The sequence below is a fragment of the Trachurus japonicus genome, chromosome 24 (genome assembly GCF_045865225.1).
Source record: "Trachurus japonicus isolate A0001 chromosome 24, Traja_1.0".
Classification (NCBI taxonomy): Eukaryota; Metazoa; Chordata; class Actinopteri; order Carangiformes; family Carangidae; genus Trachurus; species Trachurus japonicus.
In genome coordinates, this window is record NC_140930.1 from 12,764,461 (window position 1) to 12,784,270 (window position 19,810).

A 19,810-nucleotide genomic window follows, 5' to 3' on the forward strand; every position below is an offset into this window, starting at 1 on the left:
GCCACAAGGACTGTTCAGACTTTGGAACGAGGACAACACATTTGCAAGTCCTGGTGATCGCATACTTCAAGATCGGAGAACTATAAAAGCCTAGACGAAGGCTCTAAGATTAGTCTTCACAGAAAGAGGAGGACTCTCCCTACCTTAAGGCTTCTTGAGCTTATACTAAGCCCATCATGGGGAGTATCAAGCTCTGCCTTTTGCTGCTTCTGGGCACCTACACACTAGCCCGTAAGTATTACTTGCATTACTAGTAGTTATTTTGAATCTTAAGAGAATTTAAAGGTTTGGTTTTATATTTTAATTGCAGATCCATTTGAGAGAAAACCTAGATGTTTTTTGCTTGGTTTAAAAAATATAACAACCAGATGACTGGTGACAAATTCATAACCAGAGTAATATTTAATAGCATGTTTAATTGTCAAACATTACTTAAGTCATTCTAGATTACATACTTGTGATGTTATTCAAATAAAGGACCATTTTTATATCTCGTAATATGTATCAGTAAAATATAAATAATTCTTGGCTAATAGTCGTTGTAAACTCTCTTGGTGCCATATGATTAAATTGATAGAATTATTACAAAAGTGTTTAAAATAAATCTTGAGAAAGTTGTGGTTTTTAAAATTGTAAAACACATACGTTTTTTTTTATCCCTTACAGAGCAAGATGCGGGAAGTGACGATTCCCCAGTCTGTCATTGTGAGTTATTTGTTTATTGTTATCATTGTGTCTTCACTGTGTTGTGTCCTATACATTACCATATGATATTTTCTTTTTTTTGTGCTTTAATGGACGTTTCAAACACTTTTCAGTGGCCAAACGATTCAAGAACTTCAGGCGCTTTGTGTACAACTACGAAGCTGAGACCTTCAACGGCGTAAATGGAGCTACCGACAAAAAGAGCGGCCCCAGAGTCTCCTGCAAAGTATGTCACACAGAACTGATCAATACTGCAAACAAAACCGTCTCATGACCCCAAATAGACAAAAAACTAACAGAAAAATGATTTGATCTGCCGCACAGGTTGAGGTCGATGTGCCCCAGACCTGTAGATTCATCCTACGCACAACAGAGTGCTCTCTGAGTGAGATCTCTGGTGTGGATGCTGAGGGCAATGCAGTGTATCGTCCTGCTGCTCAAGAAAATGCTTTCAGAGATGCCATGGCCAAGTACGTCATCTTTAATTTTTTGTTTCAGAAAAGATTCATTAATTGTCTGTATTGTTAAATCCTAAAACTGAGGGCAATAGGACACATAAAAGGAAAAGTTCTGAGCTATAAAAGGGCAGGTTGTAAATGATGATCTTTCCACGTCAACACTAGGTACCCCTTGAAGATCACAGTTGAAGGACAGACCAGCGTTGAACTCTTCCCTGAGGATGACGAGCCTGTCAACATCCTGAACATCAAGAGGGGAATCGTCTCTGCTCTCATGGTGCCAGTGATGGAGGAGGAGAAGAACAAGAAAATGGTACAATTGGCCTTCTGTTTTGTTGCCTTGTTTTCTGTTTTCTTAGCGCACAGTAACCACCTAATCAATTCAGACCAGAGTCGACATGTAGAGGTCTGAGGTTGCAGCTGTTTGTGGGGAGAGTCATGCTAAGATAAACAAGTTGCACAATGGGTAGATAAGCTGCCCCAGTCACAGGTGATAAATGCACGCCTGTAACAGCATGTTCCCACAAAGACAGGTCAAAGTCCTAGATAACTTTATCTTTCAAATGCCATCACCTGCTCTCCTGATGAGGCTAATCTTTAGGATTGATTGATAATCAGATTCTGGGTAACTGTTAAACAGGACAAAAGTCACGTTCACCACTCCACCTCTGGCCAGTCCATTTTTTTTTTTTTTTTTTTTTTGCTTGTCTCCCATCCTCTCAGTATTCATGATTGCCTTTCACCATTTTCAGCCCACTGTGCACGGAGTCTGCAACACCGACTACACTGTCAACTCCAGAGAGGACATTGCCACTGATGTCACTGTCACCAGGGATCTTTCCTCATGTGACGGGTTTGTTGCCCAAAGGCAGGACACCAGTCCCCTGGCCCTCATCACCGGCATGGTAAGAGTTGCAGCAACAGCCTAATGCAATCATCATGACAAACTTAAGCCATGAGTTACACATTAATTTACTCAGTATGAACAGTTTAAAAAAAAACAGCACTTCCAGCACTTTACTCTTTCTAGTTAACTAACAAAAAATGGATTTCCTCCTACTGTAGAACTTCCCTCTGTCCAAGATGATCAGCAGCACCCAGACCTGCAACTACAAGTTTGACAACCAGAAGAAGCACATGACCAGCGGTACCTGCACAGAGAAACACCTGTTCCTGCCCATGTCCCACCAGTAAGTTTCAAAAGAATGAAGTACTGGCAAAAAACAAGACAAAAACGTGCATATTTACCTTTAAAAAAAAAGAAAGAAAGATCTATTTACTTTGTATTTTCTGTACTGTATCTGTACTATCCAGACTGTTTTGATAAATATTATACTGATGATATAAAATGGAACACTTTTCCCACTGTAATGATTTTCAGCTGTGACCAATTTGTTGAAAATGTCTCTTGTCTGTGTAAACAGGAATGAATATGGAATCTCTACTTTGGTGAAGCAGACTGTGACTCTGAGAGAAACTGCCAAGATCAACGACAGAATCTTTGAGCGCAGTGAGTGTTTTAGTGTTTAAAATGTGTTGTAGCATGTCAAATTTCTATTCCTATCATTTGCTTATTGTTTGTGCTGTGATTTCCTTACAGACGAAAACAACCGCAAGTTCTTGCCCATGACTGCTACCGAGGAGAAGTGCCCCAAGCAGACCAAGGATGCTGCCATTGCCACCATGCAGGAGCTGAGCACCCTGTCAAAGGGCGAGGAGCGCGCGCGTCTCTTCCAGAAGCTGGTTTCTGAGCTCCGTGGCCTGCAGGCCGACGTCCTGGGATCTGTAGCTGAGGAGATGATGGACATGTCCAGCTCTCTGACTTGGCAAGCCCTGGCTCAGTGTGGTACCCCAGAGTGCACCAGTGCCATCCTGAAGGTTCTCAGGACCTTCGATGAGTCTGCTCTCGAGGTTGATGCTGCTGTCTACGCCCTTGGTCTCCTGTCTAACCCTTCCCGCCTCATGGTGAAGGACCTGCTGGCAATGGCTCAGTACAAACAGAGCAAACCCATCATGTATGCCCTGAGCAATGCAGCCAAGAAGTAAGTAAACTCACCTATTACCTTGTAAATAGATGTTTTCAATCTGAAGAAAGTCCTTGTCAGTACTGTCACACTGTTGTGGTTTCTGTGTGTTTAATCACTAATGTCTACTTTTGTCATTAGACTGTACGCAAGCGAGGGAGTCACCCCCGAGATCACTGCTGTGTCTGAGTTCATGTCATCTCTGCTCGGCGCAGACTGTGCAGGAGAAAAAGACCTGACCTTCCTGACCTTGAGGGTAGGTATCCAGCGGTGGTCTCCAATGATAATATAATTTTGATGGTGATTTCCAGGCCTAGATTTTTTTTTTCTAAACTTTTTTTTACTATTCCATCCAGGTTATTGGCAACATGGGAGATGTAATGGAACAAGCTGACGCTGGTATCAAGAGCACCCTGCTCAAATGCATGAGACAGCCTGCAACCACACTGTCTGTGCAGCTGGCTGCCATTCAGGCTTTCAGACGCATGACTGTGACAGATGAGGTATGTAGCATTTCCCTCGGAGAAAAAACAGTTTCTACCATTTCTAATACTCTATAAGCTTTCCTGCTGACCAACAAGCTCCTGTTGCTTTTCTATCCAGGTTCGCTCTAACCTCCAGAGGGTCACCCAGTACTCCAAGGGTGCTGTCCAGAAGCGCCTGGCTGCTTACCTGATTCTGATGAGGGACCCAGCAGACAGTGACGTTGAGATGCTGAAGAAGCTGCTCACACAGGAGCAGAATGTGCAGGTCAAGGCCTTCGTGTCTTCCCACATGTACAACATCATTTCCTCTCCTGATGTAGAGACCCAGAAGTAAGAACAGAGCACACTTTAAATGACAATTGGAAATATTTTATTGATACTGTATTAACAAAACCTAATTCCATTGTATTTTATTTTCTCAGTCTTGGTTCAAGGATCATGAACACCATGGGCTACATGGACATTGACACACACAGTGATTACACCACAAAGTCTCGCAACTACAAGCAGGCTATGGTTACAGACAATTTTGAGGCTGCTGTTCAGGGAAATGTTATCTTTGATCCCAGTAACCAGTTGCCCAGGGAGGTCTTGCTGGAAATGACCCTGAAAGCTTTTGGCTACAGCATGAACATCTGGGAGGTACGTATGTCATAAAAATACTCATTAAAACAATGATATTAGTTCATGATATATAATATTTTGGATATTTTTCATCTGCTATTGAAATAGAAGCTTCACTTAAAATATTCACTCTAAACCTACCATTAAATCAAATTGCTTTCTTTTTCTGGTAGGTTGGCATGGAAGGTAAAGGCTTTGAGCCATCCATTGAGGCTCTGTTTGGAAAGAACGGGTTCTTCCCCGATACTGTGTGGAAGACTATTTACTGGGTTGATGGCAAGATGCCACCACAGATCAAAGCGGTTCTGGAGCAATGGGTTGCTCCCCTGAAATCAGGAGAAAAGAAGGTATATTTTGTGTGTGATCTTTTTTCTGTTCTATTGATAACTTCCACTGATTGCGCCACAACTAAACATATTAATCTGTATCCTAAGGTCCCTGACAATCTTGTGAGAGAAATTTCTCGCACCTTCAACAAGCTGGTAAGAGAGATGTCCGCTCTGGAGTCTCCAGAGGCCATGGCCTACCTGAGGATCATGGGAGCTGAGCTTGGCTACATCAAGGGCAGTGATCTGAGATTTTTGGCTGATAACGCAATGATGTATGCAGACATCTTCATTAGGACCATTCCTTCCAAGGTACCGTTCTGTGCTTCTGTTACCTGTTTAATATGATAACCTTCCCCACGATTCACACCTTTGTTTTTGTTTTGTTTTTATCTCAGCAAGAGCACATTAGAAATAACTGATTCTTTTTTATCAGATCATGGCTGATCTGATGTCCAGCACTGACAATGAGATCTTTGCCCATTACATCTTCATGGACAACAAATTCAGCATGTCAACAGCATCTGGCTTGCCTCTGACGTTTGCTCTGTCTGGCACCTTCACTCCTGGTGCAAAGGGAGGCCTCCGCATGTCTCCAAACATGGTAATTTTATTTTTTTTCATTCTCTCCCAACCAATGAATAATACACTGTTTGTCCTAATGTTGGTTAGCTGATTTTCATCCAATGAAATGTGTTGGTAAAATCTTAAAATCTATGATAATGATACAAATAATCCAATGAATTTCTATTGCATAGTAATAAAGGTAGTTCGGGGTTGGTTAAAATTGCAGAAGCGGTTGATGTGTTGATGGTGTAAGTTCATTTTTTCTTCAAGCCCCTGCAGCCCATTTCATTTCTCTCCATCTGGTTTCATTCACAGAAGGAGCTCCAGTTCATGCCCTCTGTTGGAGTTGAGTTTGTGACTCAGATGGGAGTCAATGTCCCACAGTTTGTTGTGTCCACCGTTGAGATGCACACCAGCATGTTCCATGAGAGTGCACTCAATGCCAAGATCACCATGGAGCAGGACCAGATCAAGCTTTCCATCCCAGCCCCACAGGGCACCACAAAGCTCTTGCACATTAGGTAACAAATAACATAAAACACATTCATATGTTGTATTTCAGAGATAAAAATGTATTTGTTTGGTTTTGTCCTGTTTCTGCTTTTGTGAACCAGCTGTTGGTCATATTGTAGCACCATATTATTCGAGGACAGAGACTAATTTTGCTATTCTTTTTTTTTCTTTCCAAAACAGCAATAAAGTGCTGATTGTGGGTGATGACCAGGCTACAATGATCCCACACACAGAGGGTGACTCAAACTGCAGCCCTCTCTTCACTGGAGTCAAATACTGCGCCAGAACACTTCGCGCTGACACCCGTGGCAGGACAACTGTGCCTTACTTCCCTCTGAATGGAGAGAGCCTGTAAGTTGTGATTTGAAGAAACTGTGATCATTTTGCCAATGCCATATTACTGTGATGTATCATTTAGTGATTTAATATTGGTTAAAATTAAATTAATATGGTAAAATACACTGGATGAATGGAGGTATGAATAACAAATAGCACAAAAAAAAACTGTTTAATATATGGTCAAATAATTTAGATACTATGTAAGAAATGCTTTTTGTGCTATTTTATACATAAATGTTTTTTTTTTATGAAAGCTCATTACTGAAATATTCATCTCAATCTAGGTTTGCTGTAGACATCAAACCCACCGGAGAGGTCTCCGAGTACACAGCCACCATCGCCTACAAGCTTCTCAGCGAAGGAAAGGATGGCAACCAGAAGGTTGATTCTGTGAAGATGACCCTGAGAGCTGAGGGTACGATCATCAAGCAAAAATTATATCGACCAATGTTTTTTTCTGTGAGCATAATCATGCATCAGTAATCAATTTATCAACTTATTCTAACTCAATTCTTCTAACTTGTCACTTCAGGTGCTCAGGCTACTGAGGCCACAGCCACCATGAAATACAACAGAAATAGGAATGTCTTCACCACCCAAGTCCAGGTTCCTGACTTTGATATTGAGGCTGGAGTTAAGGTTGGCATGACCGACAGCGCTTCCAGGGGCAAATCCATCATCTTTGAGATTTCCAACAAGAACGTGGCCCAGCTCTCTCTGATCGGCCGTGCCAAGTAAGTAAACCTCACTGCAAACTTTCCTCAAACACTTATTCAAATTCATCACTGTTTAAACAATTGTTTTGTGCACATTATTGATTGGATCATTTTTTTTTAATTATCCTAGGCTTCAGGCCATGAATGATGGCATGCTGCAGGTTCAGCTGCTGGTCCCCTCACTCAGGACTGATGCTGCCATCACAGCAAAAATGAGCAAAACCAATGGACTCACCATGGAGATCAAAAGTGATGTCAAGCTCCCAGAGACCTCCTCTGTTCAGGCAGTGATATTCAAATACGGTACGACTATTAGAAACTAATGCAAATGGGGGTCTTTCATTTCATGCATTCATTAAAAAAATGCCTCAAATACAAAAGTAACATTAAAAATTATTTGTATCTCAGGTGAAGAGCAGGCTGAGGTTCAGCTCACATCCAATGTTAATGCTGACACTAAGATCCTGGTGCCTTACACCGAAGCCCTCCAGGCCTGGCTCAGGCAGTTTGTGGAGGATGCCATGGACCAGCAGGTTGTCAAGACCGATATGAAATTGCGTCACATCATCAACAAGGCAGCTGAGGTAAAATGAATACAGCAATTTTCACTATTTAAAATACCATTATTTATTTCTAGTTTTTCCAGACTAAATCTTGAGAAATGTGGTATTTCTTCATCAGGCCAGCAACATCTGGATGGACAAGATTTCAGCTGATGTCCCCTATGTTGAGACTCTGAGGAACAGAATTGCAGAGGTGGAAATGCCCTCCATGCCCGAGAACCTGTTCATGGACCTGTAAGTGTAACACACATTCAATAATCTGAATTAAGATATTAAAATCATTATCAGTGGCAAAATGGGTGCAGAAATTTCCCTGCTTTAAATATCTGATTTATATTAACCAAGTGTTTCTTTTCATCCTTTTACCAGCGAAAGCACATTCAGATACCAGTTCAACAAGGGCCGTATGACCTTCATACTCCCTCTGCCTCTTGGGGGCAAATCATCTGGGGAACTGAGGATACCTGCAGTGGTTTCCACCCCTCAAATCTCCTTGCCTCAGGTGGACATGGAGCTTCCATCAAGGGAGATCAGAATCCCCACTTTCACCATCCCCTCTGAGTATGAACTCAACCTGCCTAGGCTTGGACTGGCAGAAATGTCTACTAAGGTCAAGAGCAACTATTATAACATGGAGGCAACAGTCTCTGCTGGCAGCAACCCTGCTGAGCTTTCTAGCTACCTTGCCAGTTTCAACGTCATGGCTGACAGCCCAGTCACACTTCTGTCCTTCTCAACTGAGGGTAACTTAATCTTTATCCTTTAAAAAATATAAATGTGTTATCTTAAAAAACAGAGACAGCACAGAAGTTAATACAAAATTTTCCCTCTATTTTGTCTTTCTTACAGGAGCTGCAAAGATGATGGACACAGAGACAACCACAAAATTAACCATTGATGGTTCCTTGAACCACATGTTCATGAACACAGGTTTTAATCTTATGGAAACCGTTGCTGTCACAGACAATATGCTATTGACAGGAAGGTACAACATCTTTGCCAACTCCCCTGTGGGTCTGGACACTTCTCTGACAATTACCACCCAGGTCACCTTGGCCTCAAGCATTTTCTCTGGAGACATCAACACAGATGGAAGTGTTACTCTTGGGCCCATGACTGCTACCACCACCTATCTCCACACTTTCTCAGTTGAACCAGAGAAGAAAGAAGCCAGGATGGAGAACACACTGAGAGTGAACTCTGACATCCTGAAGGTTGTGAACAAGGTCAAGGCATCATATGCAAATGCAGAACTTCTGATTGAGTCCAACACCAACATGAACAGCGGCCCCATCAAGCACACCACCAAAATGAGTCTTAACTACAAGGATCTCATGCTTACCATGCAGTCTGACTCAGTGACCAAGGCTGATGAGAGAATGATTCGTAACCAGATGGAGCTCTCTGCCACAGGAGGACAGGTCAGCCTCAGAATCGAGAATCAAGCTGATGATACCAAGAACCGTGTCTACTCTCTGCTCACTGGATCCATGAACCCCTCTGGCTTGGAGATAAACACTGATGCATCTGTCAACGTATTTTCAAGCCTTGCCTCTCACAAGGCAACTTTGACCCTGAACGAAAATGGCCTGACCACCAGCTGTACAACAACTGCTCAGTACAGCCCAATGACCTTTGAGAACGTCTTCCATGGTGGAGTTGACACAACTGGTGCCACCATGTCTCTCACCACCAAGGGAGCCATCAAAGAGAACAAAGGTGAGCTCAGTGTTGAGGGAAAGCTTGCAACCACAGAAGTCTATTTCAACGGCATCCTGAAGGGCAACCTCTTTGACATCAACACCAGGAACAGAGTGAACCTCAGACTGAACGAAGATGGCCTGGTTCTATCCAACAACATTGTTGGATCCTTCAACGAGATGAGGACTGAAAATACCAACTCACTGTCTCTTTCTCTGAAATCTTTTACCCTCCGCTCCAAGACCGACAATGTCCTTGACAGCAGGAACTCCTACATGCATGACATCACAGTTAACATGGAGCGTTTTATTGCCTCAGTCATTGTGAAAAATGACCTGAAGATCATGGAGGTTAACTTTGTGAATGATGCCCAGTTCAAGGCTCAACCCTACAACATGGAGCTGACTGGAATGATGATGGGAGTTTTCTCAGAGGAAGAGCTCAAACACACTTATGAAATCAAGTTTGTTGATCTGGTCCTGTCCGCAAAGTGCAATACCAATGGTAAACTCCTGGGATCCCACATGACACATACCACTGATATGGAAGTTGCTGGTCTGATCATGAAGTTCAACAATGTGGCTAACTTCAACTCACCATCTCTTCGTCTGGACAGCACAGTCAAAACTGCTGCTGCGCCCTTCACGCTGAACATCGACGCCCTTTTCAACTCAGATGGTGCAGTGTATCTGTATGGAGACCACAGCGGTGAGCTGTACAGCAAATTCCTCCTGAGAGCAGAACCTGGTCTGTTCACACATTCATTTGACTACAGAGCATCAACCACCCATGACCTGGAAGGCAGACCATCTATCAAGACCACCATGGAGAACAAGGTCAACAGCATGCTCAGCCTACAAGAGCAGAGTATCAGAATGAAGATGGTATCCAAGGTAAATGACCACACTTATGATGAAGAATTTAGTGCCTACAATAATGCAGAGAAAATGGGCATTGAGGTAGCAGGAACAATCTCAACTCCCCTCTTCGGTGAAGACAGTCAAGATTATGCCATCTCTGGATTTGTGAAATATGACAAGAACAGCGACAGCCACTTTATCCAGATCCCATTCATTGAGTACCTACCCACAGTCATTGAAAATGTCAAGACCACAATGATGACGTTGATGGACCAAAGCATTGAGATGCTGAAAGACTTTGACAACAGGTATGAGATCAGCATCAAGTTGCAGAGCAAAGTGTCAGAACTGAAGGAAGTCATTGACAACTTTGACTTCAACCTCTTTGTCCAAGACTTGAAAAAGTTTACCACCTCAATGGAACAAGACCTGATCAACTTTGTAGCCAAGTTCCCAACTGAAGAAATCCTTAACATCCTGAAATCCATCAGGGAATCTATCATGGGTTGGATCCAGAAATACAACCTTATGGAGAGGTTCAATGTATATTATGACAAAATCGAGGAGATCCTCTCTGGCTATAAGATTGAGATGATGATTGGAAACATCATGGATGAGGTTGTTAGACTTCTGAAGCAATTTCAGGTGAGGGAAAAGATTCAGTCTGCTTTTAATGCTCTCAGATCAATTAACATCCAGCCATTGGTCAAAAAGGTTATGTCTCCCATTCAGGAGTTAGTGAATGAACTGTATTCCTTTGACTTCAAACAGCTGATTGACGACATGAGTGATTATTTCATGAGAATGGTGCAGAGAGTCAGGTCTTTTGATTATGATACACTTGCTATGGAGCTGAAGGAGAGGGTGGTAGATATGGCCAAAATTCCTTGCTTTGGAAAACTGTATGGAGAGTTTAGGGTTACATCACCTCATTACAAACTTAGGACCACTGCTGACCTGGAGAACACCACAACTACATCTGTCACACCAGAGTTCAAGGTGAACCTTAATTCACAGGCTACCTCTACTCTGAGAGTCCTTGACTTCACTGTGGATGCCAGTGCACATGTTGCAGTGCCCAAAATGAGCCGTCTGTCCATCTCCGAGAACATCAATGTTGCCCAGTCCAGTTTCACACTTGACCACAAGGGTACAATGACTCTCAATGGTCTTTTGGCCCAGTCTACAGCTGACACCACTGCAAAGATCACAACTGAGCTCTATGTTGCAGAACTTACCAACAATGCACTCTTTAACACAGAAAATGGAGTTTCTGCCAAAGTTGACACTAGCTACAAGCATGACCTCAGGATGCCACCCCTCAATATCTTCACTGACACATCAATGAATCAGAAGACAGCTTTTCTGCTCAAGGATGGTTCTGCCCGTCTGACCTTTAACAATCTTGGCAATGGAAAATATGCAGTTCAGGACTTCTCAAATGAGGCAACCCACAAGAGTGACCTGGAAGTGGTGATGGATCTCCACACAACCAAAGTAACTTTTACCGGTGAGACAGGTTGCAAAAACATGAAAGCAAATCAGAATGTGGATGTTGATATATGCATTTTCCGCCACATAATTGTCGATGCCAAGGCTGAGACAGATACACCTTTCATGAAGGACAGTGTTGCAGAGGTCAAGTTCCAAGCTAAGGTTGAAGACATGAAAATTGATTTCACTGCCTCTCACAAGGCTGACCTGACTGGACAGGTTGAGGGAACTTTGTCAACCTCTGCCGTTGCTTTGATCACACCCAATGAGCTTACATTTGACACCAAGAACAAGGGAAATGTCAAGGTTGCCCTTCCATTCAAGCTGACTGGAAAGGTGGATCTCCAGAATGACATGGCTCTTACCCTTAACTCTGAGGTTCAGCAAGGCAGCTGGACTGGCCTGGCAAGATTCAATCAGTACAAATACTCCCATTACTTCAGCATGGACAATGGCGAGACAGAAATTAATGTATTTTCCCAGATTAAAGGAGAAGCAAACCTTGATGTGCTCACTGAACCTATCACAATTCCTGAAATGACACTGCCATTTGTTGGTATTAGAACACCAAGAGTTGACTACATCTCCCTGTGGCAAGAACTTGGCCTGAGAAGGCTCCTAATCACACCTCAGCAGACATTTGACATGAGCTCCAAACTGAAGTATGTGAAGAACCCTGAGGTGATCACCATTGACATTAATTTGAATCCAGTCATCACTGTCATTAACAACGGCGCCAAGACTCTGCACAAGAGAGTGCTCATCGGAAAGGATGAGTTTGCTGCCATCCTTGCTAGATCTTACAACCAGGCAAAGGCAGAATATGAAAATTATAGCATTGAATTGCCCAAAACCATTGTAGTGCCTGCCTACAGAGTCCCAGTGATGAACGTTGAGATGTCTACATTTACCATTCCTCTGCCCGACTTCAGTCTCATCACAATGCCCTCTCTGCATGTTCCATCTGCCTTGAGCAAGCTGACTCTTCCAAAAATCACACTTCCAAAAATTCAGACTATTCAGATCCCAGTTATGGGCGATCTTACCCATGAGTTCTCTCTGAAAACAGCAATGCTCACACTCAAATCTGATGCCAGTCTCATCAACCAGGAAACCAGCACCACAGCCACACTTGATGCTTCCTCATCCTCTGAATTTGTCATTCTGAATGGCATGATGAAGGGTGACCTCAGCCTGGTCAGAGTTGATGGACTCTCAATGTCCTCCTCCCTTGCTGTAGACCACGCACTGGTAGAGGGAAATCACAAGAGCAGCATCATCTTGGGTGAAAATGTGGAAACCTCCACCACTAATTCAATGAAAGTCAAACTGCCTGAGATGACAATGGAAATCCACCAGGAGATCACTGGAAATCCAGCAGAAGGCCTTGTTGTCTCTATGGCTACACCATCCACAGGACTCATTGCAGTTCAGATGCAGACCAAGAGCCCCGCACAAGTCAAAGCAAGACTCTATGGCCGCTACCCGGTAAGATAACTTTTAGTCACGTATTTGTTTTCTCATTACCTTTAATTTTGATTTCAATTATTAATTTATGTTTTTGTCCTATGTTTACTCTTTTCCACAGTCTGAGCCAACAACAGACATTGATATCTTGGGTGTGAAGATGTCTGTGATGAACTCTGAGAAGCTGAACATTCAGACAACCTGGAACATGGAGATGCCATATGAGGTGATGCTGGGACTGAAGAAACAGGTGCCAACAGTTGTGGAAATGGTGTCTGATCCTGCTGTCATCGCATATAACGAAATGCTTAGGCTTGGGGATTCTATTAAACAGGCAAAAAAGCAGGGCGAAGTGATGTTCAAGAGGGCTATGGACAACCTTCCAGCAGTCGGTCCATCTGCTGTCATGACAACTGTCACAGAGAAGACCATTTTAATCCTCAGAGAATACCAGAAGAAAGTTGAAATTGTTCTTGATGCTGTTGTTAAATTCCTGAGAGAGACCAAGTTCCAGATCCCTGGGTATGAGCAGAGGCTCTCCGGGCTTGAGGTCTACCAGAAATTTAGCACTTTTGTTGCTGATGTAACTGAGGAAGCTGTTCAAAAGATCCCTGAGTATTTTACCAGCATGTTTACAGCAGTCCTTGACTATTTCCAGTCTATTGAATTCACTCTTCCTGGCTCTAACTACATGGTCAATGGAAGAGAAATTATTGATGATTTGTCTGTAGCTCTGCGCAAAATCCAAGACAAAATGATTGAAACTGTGAGGAAACTGGGAGAAATCCAATTGGAAGACATCATTAAGAAATTCTCAGCATTCACACAGTTTATCACAAAACAAAGTGAGACCTTTCTTGAAACTGTAAAATCTCTGAACACTGAAAAACTCACTGAATTTGTCAGTGGTGTGTACAGAGATGCCATCAACTCTCCCATCCTGGTTGATGTTTCTATGCAGATTGAGGAGGTCTACAGAATTGTTATGGAATATCTGAAAACTGTGAGAGCTAAAATCCAGAATATTCTGTCTGATGTATCTAGCGAACAGCTCCAGGTTGACATCCAGTCCTGGATTGACACTATGGTCAAACGTATGAATGCATTCCACAACAATGTCATTAAGACCCTGAAGGAGAAAAGCGAAAGCATTGGACCCTTTGTGAGAGTTAGTGACAGACAGATGGATATTGACATTCCTTTCCCATTTGTTGCCAAATTCAACTAAGATGACCATAGCTAAAAAAGACCTAATCCAGTGTTTGCATCTTTTATATCTGTTGTGTAACAATCATGACAACAGTATATTTGTTCAACCAAAAATGTAAAACTGCATGTTAACAAGTGTTGTCTAACTAGTGTTTGTCTCTCTATCTTGTTTTTCAAACTGGTAATTGTGTTTATTTCACAGTTCTCACAGTGCTCCCTTTGTGTCTTGTACTATTTAAAATGTGTGGGCTTCAATAAAGACAGTTTGTACTGCAATCAACTTTGTGTCTGACTTATGTATGCTAAAATATAAATGTATAAAAATCAACTTCCTATTAGGCTTATAGAGTAACAGTTTTGGCAAAAGTGATATGATTTTTACACACTGGTTATTCCCCCAGGATAGTGTTATGAGGTATAAGTGGCATTTTAGCCTGATTTCACTTTAATAAAGCTGATATTCTCACTCACAAAACATACTGTTTATTTAATTGTTTACATTACAGTCACGAAATGAGGTTATTTTTTTAACTCTGTCATATGTTGATTATTTATAGCCTCAGGTATAAATTTAGCTGAGACAGAAATATCTTCTGTGACACACAAGATCCCTTATCATAACACAATGAGAATACAAAGAATGAAGTCTGAGTCCATTTTTGGCAGCTGCTGCTAACAAATGAAAAGGCTTAATGTTTATCCCACTTTTGGAATAAATTAATTAATTTTCAACTAAATTCATAATGGGTAGGGGAGACTGGGGACAGTTGCAACAAGGGACAGTTGCAACAAGCCTTATTTCTCCAATCAGAAACATGCTAGAGTGATGACACTCACACTGCACATTCACAGTTAGACCCTCTATCCACCAATAATAGAAAAGACATATTCAGCATCTGCTCCTGCTTGTACTGAGACAAAGATGTTTTAAGGGTATGAAAGTAGCTTTTTTCATGAGCTGTATTTTTGTCATACTGTCCTGACCTTTTGTATGAATGAATCCAAACATACCTAGTTTGAATCACTGTTTTGTTGACTATCAAATGATATGGTTAGCATGTGTCAGTGTCATTGTGTCTAGCTGGTACATGATGTTTTGTCATGGCTGACAGGGAGGGGACGGTTGCAACAACTGCCATTTGAATATGGAAGCACTATGCAAATGCAAATGTATAAAATGAAACATTTTTAGCTTAAAATAGGCACAATATATCTATTTTTGTTCCTCATGATGAACAGAACAGCCAATTATATTAAACCATGAGAGACTCAGATTTCAAAATAATTCTCCAGATAACTTCCTATAATGAAATATGCAATTTGTAGTTGTATCTTATTCTATGGGACAGAAGTAGCCACATCTATTTTCCTTTGAAAATTAGAGAAAAGTAAATCTATTTGATGTCATACAGTGAATAAATCATCCAAAAGTAGAGTACATGTTTCTAAAAGTTTTTTTTGTATTGGAAATAGTTCCATTCTTCTTGTCTCACACTGAGCTATTGAGTTTTATTACCACTGTTAACCTCTGCACATTGACTCAAGGCCTATGCTCTATGCAAAACAAAACTCCAACTGTTCTCTGATAAATATTACTAAATAACTAAATAATACTATAGTATTATTGTAAGACAATGCATATTTTAGGAATACTATGCTTATTGAGACAAAAAAATCAAAAGTTAATAAGTGAAATTTTGGGTTTGGGGTCAGTTGCAACGTCTGGATTCTTCCATTCAAATGAATATTGTGATTGATGTGTCATATGTAACCATCTTTAAATGGTATGACTAATTAGCTGACAAATGTAAGTTTAATCTATAAAAGTTTGGTAAGCCTAGTCCAAATAGTCTCTAAGTAACTGAGAAAAATGTAAAAAGTGTTGCAACTGTCCCCAGTCTCCCCTATATTTTAAAAAGAATGTATAAAATTACAAATTAAAGGGATGATGGTCTTTGCAAAGTATATTTGTGAATAAATATGTGTTTATTTCCAGCACAATGAAAGTAATGGTGGCTGCAGGAACAACTGGTCTTCAGTGTGAGAAAATTAGGCAAAAGAATGGAGAAGTAGAGATAGTGGCACACATTGATTTTTTTATTGAGTTTCCAAGAACAGTACCGATTGTTCCCTTACATTCTGCATTATTTTTTCTCACAAATATTTCCATTGTTTGCCATCTACCCTTCAAACTTGGTAAGCATTGTGCGATTACCTTTATGCGATCATAATTTGATAAGTATTTGAAATCTGATAGGTTTGGCACATTTTCAGCATTTTTTACTCTCTGTGTTTCCATTGTTGAAGAAGATGAAAACTGCACTGCCTGATCACTGACTTATGACCTAACAACGCTGGAAATCAGAGGCACATAGGATGGGGGGGGGGGCAATTTGGGGGGAAATTAACCAATCCAGCACAATGCATTCCTGCTCTGTAAGTCAGCAAAAAGCCCAGCAACAGAAGGCAGGCAGGAATGTGACTTTTACACCATCGTAACTCTGGTTGGATTTGTAAAAGATACTCTTTGCTTTGCTTTCTGGAGCACGAAAAAAATATGAGATGTTCAAGGTGAAATCAAGCTTGCTTGTCTTCAGTTGCTGTTAAAAGAGTAACTCAAATTGCACATCCACCAGGGTTTTGCCCTGGATTTTCAGTGTAGCAACATTCTCCTGCAATTGATGATCATAGCTGTCATTTGTACAAGCCCTCCCACTATAATGTAAGAGGACAGTTACACAACACTTCTGGGTAGACACAGATCAAACATGAGCTGAATTCATTTCACAAGAATGGAAAACTCGCTGACATACAAAGCTGCATCAGTGTGTCTGAACACATACATCTGAACTACATTCACAGTCATAAAGGAAGACATTGGGGTGGATCTGTATGGACTTCTTTACTGCCTGCTCAGAGTTCATTTTTACTAATTAAAGGTTCTTACTGCGAAAAAATATGACTTTGCATTTACTATTAGTATAGTGCCTTAGTCAAAGGGACACCCTTTGTTTAAAAGTTTGGTTATGAAAACATAACACAATCAATTCCTATTGAAATGTAAATTTCCATCATCTCTTAATCCCTTACAGGATGTGCTACTGGCTCACAGAGCTCTTATGTTGCCCACTTCGCTTCCCATGGCACTTTCCACAAAAACATATTTCACTGAACAAAGCACTCACATGCTAAACCCTCTCACATGCTCAATCTTCTCATATAAACACCCCAACTGTAGATGAAACTGTACCTAAATATAAAATGCCAGGTGGATCTTCCAAGTCTTTGAGACTGCTGAGATTATGACAGCCTGTGAAACAGCTCAACCTGGATTTCAGAGTTCAAAAGCATGTTGAGAGACTATATGTGCTTAAAATGATTTGGTTTAGGCGAGCTTTAAGAAAAAAAAACTCTCTCCTCCTTCGCCGACATGTACTGTTTGCAGCTGATAATGTCTTATGACCTTATCCATGTTTTTCATTAATGTACCCTCAAAACCAGTCAGCCACAGCTGAGCATGAACTTTAGGGTAAACACATGCTTAGCAAGCCTTAAAAAAAAAAACTTGTGGTAACATTTGGTTAACTGTGTGCTTGCCCGTTTAACTCTAACAAAACACCAACCATTGAAAACTTGCAATACAATGGACAATACGTTTAGCCCTTTCCCAGACAGGAAGTGTACTTTTCTAGACCTGTGATGAATTGGGCCCTGTTGCATAACGATTAAACCAGACATTTAATAGTACTGTGTCACTTTGTGGGTGTTGTTCCAACTAACAAACCTGAGGCAGGTAATTTCATGAACTGTAAACTTAAAGGTTAATGTTTATACCAAAATACCAGGATACAGAGCACCATGGCTATCCTTACTCAGTTTTGAAACGTGTATAAAACTTTCTGTGGATTATAGTTTGCAGATGCTGTGCAATATCTCAAACTTAATACAGCCGTTTTAACAATACAACGTGGACATAAATAACGAGTGCAATTCTTTCATACTGCTTTGCTTATTACAAAGTATAACCTTGGCAGTAAGGCAGTGGCCTAAGCAAACACTGTGAAACACAAAAAAAAAAGTGAGCAAGTTAAGTCTTGGCTCCAAAAGCAGACCCTGTCCACATAAGAGACAGAGGTCTAGGCGTCCATTGAAATGTTCGTGGTTTGTCCTTTTTACCCCCTCCACCCCCCTCCACCAGTCAGACTGGGATCATGTGACCCACAAAGAACATGCTGTAACCAGCGCGTTTCACACACACACACACACACACACGCCCCGATATCAGATGATTACCAAGTGTCTTCAAAACAACTTCTTCACAGTCATTTCGTTCTGGTTCAGCCAAGGTCGTCCGATCCCAAAGGGTAGGGTAGGGTGGGGTGGGGTGGAGGTGGGGTGTGTGTGTGTGTGTGGGTGTAGGTGGGGGGGGGTATCCAAACCATGGGTAGCCTACATGTTCAGGCACAGAACCCAGCGGCGGCGGCGGCGACAACGTCTGGCCTCTCGCCTCACGGTTTCCCCCAGGCTGAAGTGGATTCACATCAACACACAGCATTTGAGACAACGGCCTGGGGGTGTTGTCCGTTTTTGCAACGCCGCCTTTGTTGCAGTCTCGAACACTTCCCAGATCCCCTCCTTGGTTTTGGCAGAGCACTCCAAATAGTCATATGCGCCAATGCGCATGGCCATGGCCCGGCCATCCTCTGCCTTCACTGGCTCCAGCTTCAACCGGGACAGCTCGTTCCTTACGTTCTCGTCGTTGCGTAGATCCTTTTTGTTGGCCACTAAGATAATGGGCACATTGGGACAAAAGTGTTTGACTTCGGGTACCCACTTTTCGGGGATATTTTCCAACGAGTCCGGGCTGTCCACGGAGAAGCACATCAGGATGACATCGGTGTCCGGGTAGGAGAGAGGGCGAAGCCGGTCGTAGTCCTCCTGTCCGGCGGTGTCCCACAGAGCCAGCTGGACCTGCTTGTTGTCCGCTTCAATGTCCGCCACATAAGTCTCAAACACGGTCGGAACATACACCTCGGGAAACTCGTCTTTGCTGAAAACGATCAGCAGACATGTCTTCCCACATGCGCCGTCACCCACCACGACAAGTTTCTTGCGTATGTCTGCCATCCCTGCTTTGTTTCCCCCCTAACTCTCTCTCAGACGTAGCATCCAACACACATCCGTGCCCGCTGTATCCGCTCCCTATTATACACACACACACACACACACACACACACACACACACATATATATATATATAAGCACTAAACAAGGAAGGACTGCCTCATCCAGTAAGTGGTTCCCGTCTCCTAACTCCACAACCTTTACCAGTACCCACTGCTCTTTATAAAGCGCAGGGTGGTTTCCTAAATATAGCAACCCAATCGGAAATAGGGAGGTGAGATCACAGTTTGTAAAGGAAGAGGTGATTGGATCTCATCGCTTTTTCCTTATTCAGAGGAGGGTCATGGGCCACGAGGACCCACCCGATCCAGGATCAGCCAGAGTCGCCCAAATGTACGGCATGATTCATCTATTACGCGACATTTTTATTTTATTTTATTTTATTTTATTATTATTTTTTGAACAGTTATTCTGAATGTAAAAGACTTCTCGCTGCCAAAAACACAACCCCACAACAAATAGCCTATATTATTTTAGGACCAGTGCTGCTTTTTTGTCACCGAGTCCACAAAATTAAATAAGCCAGTATCCAATAAACATCCATTCAAACAACTTCAGCAGCAGCTGTGAGCACA

At 42.0% G+C, this 19,810-nt stretch overlaps 2 protein-coding genes across 2 annotated transcripts; one reads left to right on the top strand and one right to left on the bottom strand.

Annotated features, from left to right (window-relative positions):
• The first annotated feature begins 111 nt into the window (after positions 1-111).
• LOC146961458 (apolipoprotein B-100-like) lies at positions 112-14,327 on the top strand. The gene is made up of 26 exons (XM_085770670.1): positions 112-231; positions 667-705; positions 819-931; positions 1,030-1,175; positions 1,329-1,476; positions 1,916-2,068; positions 2,229-2,353; positions 2,588-2,673; positions 2,764-3,205; positions 3,329-3,443; positions 3,544-3,690; positions 3,791-4,002; positions 4,095-4,314; positions 4,470-4,643; positions 4,731-4,934; positions 5,059-5,226; positions 5,505-5,710; positions 5,883-6,053; positions 6,326-6,456; positions 6,574-6,775; positions 6,888-7,060; positions 7,166-7,341; positions 7,439-7,554; positions 7,690-8,063; positions 8,170-12,863; positions 12,964-14,327. Exons 1-26 carry the CDS (start codon positions 177-179, stop codon positions 14,068-14,070), a joined length of 9,897 nt encoding a protein of 3,298 aa, XP_085626796.1. The 5' UTR covers positions 112-176; the 3' UTR covers positions 14,071-14,327.
• Positions 14,328-16,813: 2,486 nt separating this feature from the next.
• LOC146961459 (rho-related GTP-binding protein RhoB-like) lies at positions 16,814-19,370 on the bottom strand. The gene is made up of 2 exons (XM_085770685.1): positions 19,297-19,370; positions 16,814-19,253 (listed from the first exon to the last, which is right to left on the bottom strand). Exon 2 carries the CDS (start codon positions 19,176-19,178, stop codon positions 18,588-18,590), a length of 591 nt encoding a protein of 196 aa, XP_085626811.1. The 5' UTR covers positions 19,179-19,253; positions 19,297-19,370; the 3' UTR covers positions 16,814-18,587.
• Between the last annotated feature and the right edge of the window lie 440 nt (positions 19,371-19,810).

What these genes read in the sequence shown, in the direction of transcription:
- LOC146961458 (XM_085770670.1), top strand. Translation starts at nt 177, where the DNA reads ATGGGGAGTATCAAGCTCTGCCTTTTGCTGCTTCTGGGCACCTACACA. An exon ending in CGACAGAATCTTTGAGCGCA is followed by an intron (nt 2,674 to 2,763) that starts GTGAGTGTTTTA and finishes ATTTCCTTACAG; the next exon opens with ACGAAAACAACCGCAAGTTC. An exon ending in GACTCTATGGCCGCTACCCG is followed by an intron (nt 12,864 to 12,963) that starts GTAAGATAACTT and finishes TCTTTTCCACAG; the next exon opens with TCTGAGCCAACAACAGACAT.
- LOC146961459 (XM_085770685.1), bottom strand. Translation starts at nt 19,178, where the DNA reads ATGGCAGACATACGCAAGAAACTTGTCGTGGTGGGTGACGGCGCATGT.